Source organism: Etheostoma cragini, chromosome 24 (assembly GCF_013103735.1).
Source record: "Etheostoma cragini isolate CJK2018 chromosome 24, CSU_Ecrag_1.0, whole genome shotgun sequence".
Taxonomy (NCBI): domain Eukaryota; kingdom Metazoa; phylum Chordata; class Actinopteri; order Perciformes; family Percidae; genus Etheostoma; species Etheostoma cragini.
In genome coordinates, this window is record NC_048430.1 from 942109 (window position 1) to 953866 (window position 11758).

General features: G+C 42.3%; 1 protein-coding gene across 1 annotated transcript; it reads right to left on the reverse strand.

Annotated features, from left to right (window-relative positions):
• Positions 1-30: 30 nt before the first annotated feature.
• LOC117939254 (protein FAM171B) lies at positions 31-10474 on the reverse strand. The gene is made up of 8 exons (XM_034864443.1): positions 10189-10474; positions 8050-8283; positions 6462-6554; positions 5340-5498; positions 4899-5069; positions 4348-4464; positions 4141-4264; positions 31-3550 (listed from the first exon to the last, which is right to left on the reverse strand). Exons 1-8 carry the CDS (start codon positions 10415-10417, stop codon positions 2221-2223), a joined length of 2457 nt encoding a protein of 818 aa, XP_034720334.1. The 5' UTR covers positions 10418-10474; the 3' UTR covers positions 31-2220.
• Positions 10475-11758: the final 1284 nt, after the last annotated feature.

Here is an 11758-nt window from a genome sequence, read left to right on the forward strand (position 1 = left end):
AATAGATGACAAAAGCTTTTGTACAATAAATGGTATCAAGTAAGTTTATTAATTTAGTGCACAAAAAGGCAAGACTAATAACACTACTATCATTACAGAGGTAAACACAAGAGGTGCCCATTTTGGACGAAACAAAATCCCCATGGGGTTCAATGTCTAGACAAAAGGAGCACACTATAGAACACATTCAAATCAATACAAATACATTCAGCGAGATCACTTTGAAACAGGAGTGGCAGTAGGTTTGATTTGCTCGTCAAGAATTGTCAGCACAAAGTTGTCACAAACTACTCCTCATGTTGCCGTGTAAGCCGGGTGTTTTCAAGCTGATGACTAGCAGGATAAAGTTTTTCCATTTGTAAGCATACTAAATGATTAAGTGCTCAACTTGTTGCTACATTTAAAATGTACAAAGCTCAGGCTTGTTTTACACTCCCTTTGAAAAGGCTCGGCTAAATAAAATCAAAAATCAAATGAATAACGTGTCATGTGACTGTGGTTCAGAAACCTTGTCATTCATTAATTCACTGGAACACACCGATGCACCTCTCAGACTTTAAGCTGAGAGAAAAACAGCACAAAACAATTGAAATCACGGCCACGTAATACATCAAATGTTGCTTTAGTGTATACATACAAAAGAACACATGAATATACACACAAACTCAACAGGGAAAACGTTTACAGTATGACGGAAGACTGAATATGGCAAAATTGTCGCCGCAAAGTTCCATTTTAAATTTCAATTCATGGTAAATATTGCTTTGTGGTATTTGTGGTAAACATTTAGCCAAACCTCATCATTGATGTCAGTGTTCAGTATGCTGTTGTAGTATTTACACTGAAAGTTGAATATGTTTGTGGGAACATATGGGCACATGTTAAAGTGAAGTGTGCTTTGTGGGACGAGATCGAGACAAAAGCTGCCGTGTCAATGAGAGGACAGACGTAAAGGACAGGCATACCTGGGACTTTGTTGTACTGCTGTACACTTAAAATCTATTTTATTCAAAAGTAAGAATACAGGTTGTAAAAGTAAAACTCCAAGGCACCGAATTAATAAATAAAATCATTACAAGGGATTATGCTTTATGTTATTATGAGAGGCGGGTGGCGTAATGTAATAACTTTAACAGCACATCGTCAGGCTGTAGCTGGTTGTAACACACAGTGCTTCAGACAGACAATCAGAGCTATTACTGGGCTTCTAGATGAAGTGTTTTTTAAATATTGGACCATAATCATGGTGTAGAAATCCTGGGGTATTATTGTTGTTGTATTATTTTATAAAGTTGGCAGCACAACGCTGAGTCTCGTTCCAAGACTAGACAATGAAATGAACCATTCGGTCTCCAAATAATATAACCGCTATGATGACGTAATGTTACAGTAAATGCTAAAACTATTTCCATACACACAAGGAAACATTCATTTTCATGCATTCTAAAATAATCGTAAGCTTAAAACCATGAATATCAGGTATGTAAATGGCAGCTTAGCTTTACAATGTACATCAGTGTTTTTACTCGAAAAATCCATTGGTGTCAGTGACGGGCAGAAAGTTGTTGTTTGGACAGAGCTGATTCCGGTAGTGACCACAAAGTCTCCTTTTAATGAGGCAGAATGATCAAAACAAGATGTCAGGACTGCAAACTGGGAAAGCTTCTATATCTTATTTAATTTAAAGCAGGCATTAGTGATGAGGATAAGTGCACTACGCATAGACCTGGATCTGTGTCCATCCTGCAAACTCACCGGATTTTACAAAATATAGTCAAATACTGTGCCTCGTGTGATCATATTTAAGGATTACAGGCAGTAAGAAGGCACCCTTTATGATGCCAGCACTGGGGACTATGGGATATCGTGTTCACACGGACATTTTTCATGTGAAGAATTTCGCTGGTGATCTTTAGATTCTGGAGAATGAAACAACATGGTGCACACAAACGTGTCTTAACTGCAGCTACATGATGCTTCAACATGACAGTAGATCCTGCTTTATTTTTCTAAACGTATGCATTCTTTGGCAAAGTTGTACAATCACATGACTCAACAACAACAATGCCTGCGTGAGCACAAGTGGTGAAAACTAATTTGGATCACTCGGCACTGATGACACCATGTAATAAAAATAGCTCAGTGTGGGTGAAATGGTTAATGGGACATTTAAATTAAGCACTGATGAAAAAAGGCCTGATGTCTGCAACAAGCCGTGCTCTAACTGTGCTTGGTCAGGGGTCTCCCCTCGCGGACATGCTTGGCACTCCTCTTTTCAGTCTTGCCCTTCTCTCTGACCTTCCTCAGGCGCCGCGGAGGCGGCGTACCTCTGGACTCGCTGTCCTCCTGAGCGCTGGATGTATCCATCCCGTCTCGCTCTTCAGGAATGTTAGGGATAGCCCCGCTGCTACCGTCTAAAATGTTCCTCAGGGACGGGTCCTCTGGCGTACATGTGGCTGTCGTGCCACTCTCACTACTGCTCAGGTCCTGATCCTCACCATAACGCCCTCCTCGGCTGTGATGAGGCAGGGATGAGGCCCTGATGGAGCGCCTGTCACGCTCCGTCTCGCGGATGTTATGCTGAGGCTCGTTCATGTCCACCCCAGAGTCCAGGCTGGTGTCGTTGCTGCTCGGCGGGCGGTGGCGGTGGCGGCGGCTCGGGAGCTCGATAATGGAGTGGCGGACCTGGGCGGCCGGCTTTCCGTCTAAGGAGACAAACCAGGCCCTGGGGTGAGACTTGCCCCGGCTCAGCTCCAGCAAGGTGCGCTCTGAAATCCCCTGCAGCTCGCTGGGTACACCATGGCCACCGCTGAACGCCTCCATTCCAGCCGCCTCATTAAGAGTCCCAGGGACCGAGACGGAGGATTCCAGGAGGTTATTGTAGCGTCCCCACACGACAGCTTTAGGGCCTTGGCCTTGCGGAGGAGCCTCCAGAGGCTGGGGCTCATCTTGGCTGCTCTGCTGTGGGCTGCTCCCACCTTGGGAGTGGTGGTGAGGGACTTTGGGTAGTGTCTGGGTGTAGCTGTCTTTACTTGCAGGCTCTGAGTGAGCCTCATAGTCAACTCCATTGCGGGGGAAAGTAGCAGACTTGCAGCCTGACAGTTGCTGCTCCTGAGCACCGAAAAGCTCCGGCGCCTGAATAATAGCCACTGGCTGGTTGTAAATATGTAGCAGCTTATCTTGAAAGAAGTTGTCAGAGTTTATGTTGACCCGATTCTGCTCTGACTTCTCCCGAAGCCGGGCCACCTCTTCGCTGTTGATGTAGAGAGACGATGGCTGGGGACCTTTGATCCGATCCAGAGCAATGTTCTCATAAAGAGGACCCGCCGGGCGACTCCCTGGATCCTCCACATAGATGTTGTAGTTGGCTTTGTGCCTCGGCGTGGACGAGGGATCACACTGGACACTGCAGGAAGCGAGGCTGTTGTCGCCTGAACGGAACAACAAACCCTCTTCCATGTGGGTGGAGGTAGTTTGGTCTTTTTTCACCACCGTGAGTTTGGAAAAGCGTGTTCTCCGCCCCCTCCTGGGCTCTCGATAAGAACTTCTCCTATACAGAAGAAACCCAATTAAATCATAGGACACTTGATTTTTTTAATTTTAAGCTGATATTGTTAACCTACCACTTATTTCTATTCGGTTTCTTCTTTAGGATGGTTTTAATTAAATGCACTGTAAGCATTTATTTGATATAGCACTCTAGTTAGTGGACTTTTCTTTACCTTGTTTAAAGCCTCTAAACACTTGGCTGCAAATGTTAAGGATATATATTTAACTTAGATAACATACATAAATATATATACACATATAAATATTCATGTCTAAATAAACACACAACGTTACTTATTCAAAGGTCTTAAATAGGTTTTATTCTTAAAAGAGTTACACTTAAAAATAACAACAACTTTAAACTGAAAATAATAAATCCTCACAACTAATTTGGATTACTGAGCCCTGATGACACCATGTGATGAAAATAGCTCAGTGTGGGTGAAATGGTTAATGGGATATTTAAATTAAGCACTGATAAAAAAAGGATGGATGTTTGCAATTGTTTCTACAAGGAAAATAAGTAAGTATATATGTTTTGTATACTTTAAATTGATCAGGCTGAATAACATTTCTGAGCAGCTTTCTTACCCGCAGTGACACAGCAGCAAGGAAAGGAGTCCAATCACTAGAGCCAGCATGGCTCCCAGTATTCCCATCAGCAGGTAGGTGTGGTGTGACATGAAGTCAAAGGAGCTTCCATGTCCCAGGTTATCTAAACGGTCAAATTCAAAGATAGGCATGAAGCATTTACCAATACAAATTTCACAAGTTTAGGAAGGTTTATGAGTTACGTACCATGTGATGAGGGAAGAGGGGCAGCGATCCAGTAGCCCAGATGGGAAGCGGTGTAGGTCCAAACCAGCTCATCGCCAACTGTTTTCACTATCCCCAGACCCTGGTTTTCCCAGGCACCTGTTGTTATTGCACAAGTATCCCTGAGTTTATCAAATCATTAAGCTTACAGTACTGTCAGTGTTTTCTCTTGGTTTGTGGCAGACTTAACATTTTCCCATCCCTTTAAACCATTAATATAACCCGACCTGTGTCTGAAACGTTGGAAAAGCAAGAGCAGATAATAAATAACCAGGCAAGACAATACTTGCTAAACAAGTCCAGCTACAACCATTAGATCTGAGAAAAGTCTAGTTACATTCATTGGAATTAGGCACTACCCTAAACAGCTCGGGTGCTGCACTTAACTTAATAATGGGAGGGAAACACCTGCAGATGTTCTTCTTCCAAATGACAGCTCTCTGTAACTAATACTGTATGCAACTAATACTGTACTGTATGTAAAAACCTTTCTAATACAAGTCAGTGGCTTCTCTGTAGTCCTTCACACTTACCTGTCTTTAGGTTAAAGGCCCAGGCTGGCACGGTGTCGGAGGCCCTGAGGCGCGTGCTGTGTCCCAGGGGAAGGCTGATTTGAATGGGCCCTCGAACCTGGAGCTCCTCGCCTCCAGAGTACAGTAGGACATTGACGGCTGCCAGCGCCTTCAGCTCGATGATTTGGACCACTTCAGACACACGGGGGAGAAATCCAGTCAGAGGAGTCAATCGCAGACATTTAAATGGTAAAGTGAATTCTTATGTTTACATTAGCTTTATCCATTTTGTAAAGAATTCCCCTAAAACAACGAAATAGGCTGCGAGATCTGCTTGATTACAAGATGATGACCATTCATGCCCAACAAAGTCATTAAATAATTGTTTGTAAAACTTATTTAGTGCAATTTTGAGAAATGTTTCTGCTTAAAACACGAATGAGTGTCTCATTTACCACTCACAGGATTTTTTGTTGATGATGCCTGGAGTACAGTTGGCACAGTCTTTTGCCAGGTGGTGCTGTGGTACAGTCAGGTACGCTGTCACCGAGGAGACGTTGCTCTTATCAGGCATTGTGAGGAGGTTCTTGGGGAACTTAACCTTGGGTTGGGATGAGCTGTCTGTAAAAACAAGATGGCATCCGATAGGTAAATCTAGAGACAAGATGCAGTGTGTTTAAATGTGTATGTGAGGCTACAAGGGATTGGGCTTCAACAGAAAAGATGTAAGAGAAGTGGTAACAAGGCTTTATTTGTTTTACAGTAGAGGTTAGGGCTCGGTGATATGGAGAAAATCCGATATCACGATATTCTTGACCAAATACAGAAAATATTATTTATTAAAATAAGATTTTAGATGAATAATAAACAATGATGTGGTAAACCGTTCCGAGGGCAATTATGGAGAAAAATAATTAATTTTTGTCCAGCTACCGCATATACTGACTATGTTAACATGCATGCACAAAAACTGTGTGGTGTCAAAACAAATCAGCAATTATTTAAATTATATTCCCTCAAAATGTTTCACAACAGATTTCCTGAGAAAATTGCATTAGTATGTGCTTCTTATCAATTTAGACAGCGTAATTGTATATCACAATATGACATACATAGACATAAGGTTTTATCACTACATAAATACATTGAAAGACAATAATTTATCATATTGAGTTAATACCCAGCCCTAGTAGAGGTGCCTACTTTATCTGGCATTTATTTAAATGATTATTGTTGGAGGATTAAATGCCCCTAATTGATCTGAGGGACAAAACAGTATCATAGTTTACCTCTACACTTATGTCATTGGTGACTTTGTCCTAAACACATTTTAAAATGGCAAGACAGTATTATTACAGATATTTGTGCATTTTCTCTGCTGTATTCTTGCATCTTGACCATCAATCCCTTCTTTATTTTATACTTTAATCTGTGCAAGTTGAAAACTTAAAAACTACCCAGATGAACCAGTTAAAGCTGTCATGTTTAGCTCAGTCAATTCAAGAAAAAATCTTCTATTTTTCCAATGCAAGAGAGTGTTGTTCTATAAATTAAGGTTGTGATTTGCTTGTTGCGTACACCTACCAGGTAGCTTCCCTGTGATGAGTACTGAGTCTTCAAACAGCCAGATGTTCCCCTGACTGTGAGGGAGCAGCAGCAACGTCACAGCAGAGAAAACTGCAGGAGGACAGACAAAACATAAATACTAATAGCACTTTTTCCCAACTATCACAACTACAACATTTCCAAGTGTTTTCCAATAGACAAAAGTTGCCATTATAGAACTGACAAGTGGCAACTTTATTCATAAATAAGAGAGAAATTGAGAAAAATTACTAAAAAAATGTATTTTTTAATATGTAACAAGTGATAGAGATGTCAAGTCATTTTTAAACACAACACAAGCTGTTTATGGTTTCTTCTTGCAGACCTGCAATACCACCAGCAGGTGGCAGTACTACCTCAATCCTCTTTTTAGGGTTCAGCTGTCTGGCTTAGCAGCACAAAAGGGAGGCGCCTCTGATAAAGCAGAGTAAAGCAAGTCTCGACAGATGACACAATTTCATCCTCATTTAATAATCCATCTGATTTTTATCTCTCAGAACGTAACACCTGCTCCATCTTTGCTTTGAAACACCGCCTCCCTGCTTCTTTTCTGGCTGAGACAGACCAGTGAGAAGAAGTGGATACACAGACAATAGAGTCATGTTTTCTTTTCTTTTTTTCACCAACATGAGGTCGGTGTAGCTAAAAAGCCCCCACCCCCCTCGGCATTAGATGGAGTGCAGGACAAAGAGAGTTTGCTGAGGCAGGGATATGTTTCCCCCCGGCTTGAGTCAGACATCTCGACTCTACATGCTGCTGTAGGGACAATCAATACGGTGACGCGTTCACTTACACTCGAATATACACTGGGCACATAAAATGCTTCATCATGAACAAACCTCAGGGACAAGTTGGACGTTGTCGCAGACACTTCGTTAATCTGTGATGACCATGAATAATGCAGTTGTGTGAATACTTGCTGGCAGTACAGAAAAGGGTACTCACAAATGGCTGGACAGCCTTTTATGCACAAGTAATATTTACATAGCTAAAAGAGAGTTTGTGTGAGAGAATCCTTGAGCAAATCACTTTTTATTTGAGTAGGTATGGGCTAAATGCCTTAATTGAGTTTTTTTCTCTATGCTTTGGCTCAATCCTTGTTGGATGATCCTCTTTACTTGTGTCCTTTTAAGGGGGGGTAGGGTCAGCTGTGACCCTGGACCTGATCAGGATGCGGTGTTCAGCATTTCAGCAGAGCGGATGTTAACGTCCTTAAGGGATCCAACAGTCTGTGGCTGTGCTCTTCTGTCAGAGAAGCCTGGCTTACTGGATGACTTCAATTGCATTTATGGCATCAATAGTATCAATTCAAAACAAGAGTTATCTTTAGACACTTTACAGATAGAGTAGGTCTAGACCACACTATAATTTACAAAGATTTATAGCTGGATATGGGGGAAGATTTGGGCCATGCGGATGAATGTTTTCCTCAGAAATCATGCCCCTGAAGATCACGCCCCTGACTTAAAAAATATTGTTTGAATTTGTGGACATGAAGAGACAATGAGGAGTCAGTTAGTGTTTCTTGGATTAGCCAAAGGTTTAAAATAAGTTGTGTGTTACTCACTCGGCCTCTTGGCGGTGCTCCAGGGCACGGGGCTGGGGGCGTAGCCCTCCATGGTGCCCAGCAGAGTCAGACTCAGGCCGGGACTGTACGGCACCCAGAGCAGAACCTCACCCTTCTCGTCTGTTGGGGCAGAGGTCCTCAGGGTGTGGTTTACGTAAACGTCCACTGAAGCACCCGGCAGCGCCTGACGGGTCACTAGGTCCCTCACCAGCACCTTCAGGGCAAACTGGGGCTCTGGGGAGAAAATGTCAGAAGGTATAATGATTCAGACTTCCATAGTGTCCATTTATGGCCAATGTTCTGTTAAATGTTTAAAATCACACATGCAAATCTAATTAACAATTACAGAGCTTTCCCTGGGTTTGTTGAAGACTTGGGTGTGCATATTTGGCGGAGAGGTCTGGGGTTCCTCCCTAAAAACTATTATTATTACTAAAGACTATTATTATTACAATATCTGTGGCTAAAACATTGGAAAAGCTAGAACAGATGAATAAATAAAAAAAATGTAAAGACTGAAAGAAGTCCACAAGGGACCAACTACAATTTTTAGATTTTTAGATTTCCGAGTATGTGAGTGTCATTTAACTAGTTTTGATGCTCAGATTGATTTAATTTGGCTTAGGTTCTGCCAAAAACCGCCTGTGTATTGCACCAAAGTCTTATAATGGTAAGGAAAACCCAATTGTATTTATAGTTTGGATTTGGTGAGCCATTCCCATCAGCATGGCTGTCAGAGTAAGATATCCAACAATATGACTGTGGTAATACATGTATCTCTGCATGTGTTCTGATCTGTATGCAGACCAGCTTCAACCCCTTCCTCTCTCAGCAGTACTCGGTAACCTTTCTCTACCCATGAAAAAGTGATGAGGCGGGCACAGCTGAACCAGTGGGAGAATGAAAAATACATCAAAACAAGTGCCACGTCAAGACGTCTCTTCCCTTCCAGCACTGTCGCATAGTAGAGGTGATATTTAGCAAGTTCTTAATTTTGAGTATCACGCTGTAGTTGAGACAGTTTTACTCTACTTTTCAACCGTTTTCAGTCTTTCTTTTTTTATATGTTGATAAGAAAGAATTTTGCTGTCTACATTGTAGTTTGTTTTGTTGTAAGGTACTGTAATCTTCAGAATAAGGGTCAGGGTTCAGTGAAGCTGATGGATGTATTAAGCTTAATGACTGCCCATCACAATATGTTGTGGTCTGTAAAACTGGCACTAACATAGCTGCTGGAGTTACTAGAGAGCATTCAAGTGTATATCATTTTAATTAAATTTTTTTTACAGTATGTAAACCCACCACCTATCCCCAGATCAGTTGTAAACAACCAATTGATCCATTTTATACGTCACATGAAATCATATAAAATACACAGAGGCCATAAATGTGCTCAGGCTCACCTGCTGTATCAGAAGAACAGCGCAGGATCCCCATGATCCCCATTAATACATCAAAAAGATAAAAACGTAATCCCCCAAACCTCCACATTATATGTCTTAACCCTGTTAGCTATTAGCACAGCAGACTGCCTGTGTATACATCCAATAGCTTGTCAATAGAAACAGTGGATCAGTCAGACAAATGCCTTGGTATTTGGGCTGGTTTTGGTGAAGACGTCTTTATTTTAATATCAAAAAAGCTACAAAGCTTTACTGCAAAGATCACGTGTCTTTCACAATATAGTATTAAAGATACACTCTGATCCGATCACTGTTCCTACACAAAATGGCACATATTGGACCAGCTTTACCTTCATAACTGCCAGTTAATTTACTATTTTGCCACTCAAAATGAATTAAAAGTTTCAGATTGAATACAATGTTGTAATCTGTGGCACAATTTAAAATGTATTTATAGACATAGTTTGCAGCATTTGCCTCACATAAATCACAGTAAGCTGCAGCAAACCTAATTTAAATGTATATATCCTAAACAAGGTAAGATACAATAAAAACTAAAGAAAGGTGCGATTTAAAAGCCAGTTCTCTTCGTCAGGTTCACATAAACAAACAGGCTGTTTACATAGTAGCCCTGGTACCTGATTGTGTTAGTCACACGGCTTCCTCTGTTGCAGCTCATTTCCATTTTGTCTAACAATGACGGACCGAGGGAGAGCTAATATGTGTTTTTGTTTACCTTCTATCAGAGTGGAGGAGCTGAGGACTCGCCCCGGGGCGCTCGGGTCGGTGACAGACGGGGCTCCGACCGCAATGGTGAGCCCATTGTCCCCGGGCGAGGATGAGGGCAGGCCGCCGCCCTCCTCCTCCGCTGCACTCACCGCCCCATCCAGGCACGGAATCAGAAGCAACAACGGCAGAAAGAGCAGCAGCAGCGGCGGCAGCACGGAGCGTTCAGCGGCGGGCATGGCGAGAGGGGGTGCAGGCTCACAGACATAACGAACCGCGAGAGGTTCGGGGAGGGGAGAAGAACGAGTCCAGTAGGGGTTGTCCTTATCACGAAGGCCTCGTCCCTCTCATGGTGTCTGGTAACGTTGGTGCGGACAGAGGGTTGTGGGGGGGGGGGGCCCGTTGAGAAAGGATGCGCTGGTGCTGAGGCTGGGCGTGTGTGGTCGAAGATCGTTTATAATGCGAACGATGTGTCACACGGTGAAGAAAAGAAAAATACAAAATAGGTTCCTAACTATGATTTATATCCTAAAATGTCACATCTGAATATATTCCTTGTGTGTATTCCAGTCCAATAGTGCATACATATACGTGCATGTGTGCTAAAAAATTATTTCATTACACAGTCTTTAGGCAATGGCAGATCATTTTGATGATCAGTGACAATGTGAAGATGTTCTGCTTTCCGATTTTTGTAATCATTGGCAACTGTGATTACTATTATTGTACCACGAAAAGGCTACAGAGTGAGAGGCCTTTATTATCTTTGGTAAGACAGAAGATGCTGTTACATCATTGGGGTCTGCGTGGCCCCCTGCCAGTAACCTTAGATCCTGGTTGCCTATTTTTAACTCTCCTGCTTTGACAAAATGTAAATATCCACTCTTGAAATCACACAACAAGACTGAGAAATATAGGCTAAATACAAGAATCACAGTGTATTTTGTGCTGTGATTATTTGTCAAGTAAACTTGTAAATATACAAGTTGAATGCCCTCTAAGGGATCTGTTCTCGTTGCACTTTGTTACTGTGATGAGCTGAATGTGTGAAACGTAATAAAACACACTGAATCAAATATGACGTTTTCCCTCAGTACTTCATGTTGAATTTTAACCTGCAACTTTTAGGTAAATAGTACAGGATTTTACATATTAATTGCCTTTGCTTTAGAAAGCAAAGTAACCCTTTTCTTTAAATCCAACCACAGTGTTGAGTCATACACACTCGAGTTAGCATGCTCCATCAGCGTGCTCCATCAGCGTGCTCCATCAGCGTGCTCCATCACTGTGCTCCATCAGGGTGCTCCATCAGCATGGTCCATCACTGTGCTCCATCAGCGTGCTCCATCAGCGTGCTCCATCAGCGTGCTCCATCAGCGTGCTCCATCAGCATGCTCCATCAGCATGCTCCATCAGCGTGCTCCATCAGCATGCTCCATCAGCATGCTCCATCAGCGTGCTCCAGCTGTGGTAATAGTAGCACAGACATGTTTCCACCTAGTGGCAGAACTAGGGATGTCTAGACTTCTTCTTCTTCTGTTTTTATAACTGAGAACACACAGTAATTAACATTTCTGTAA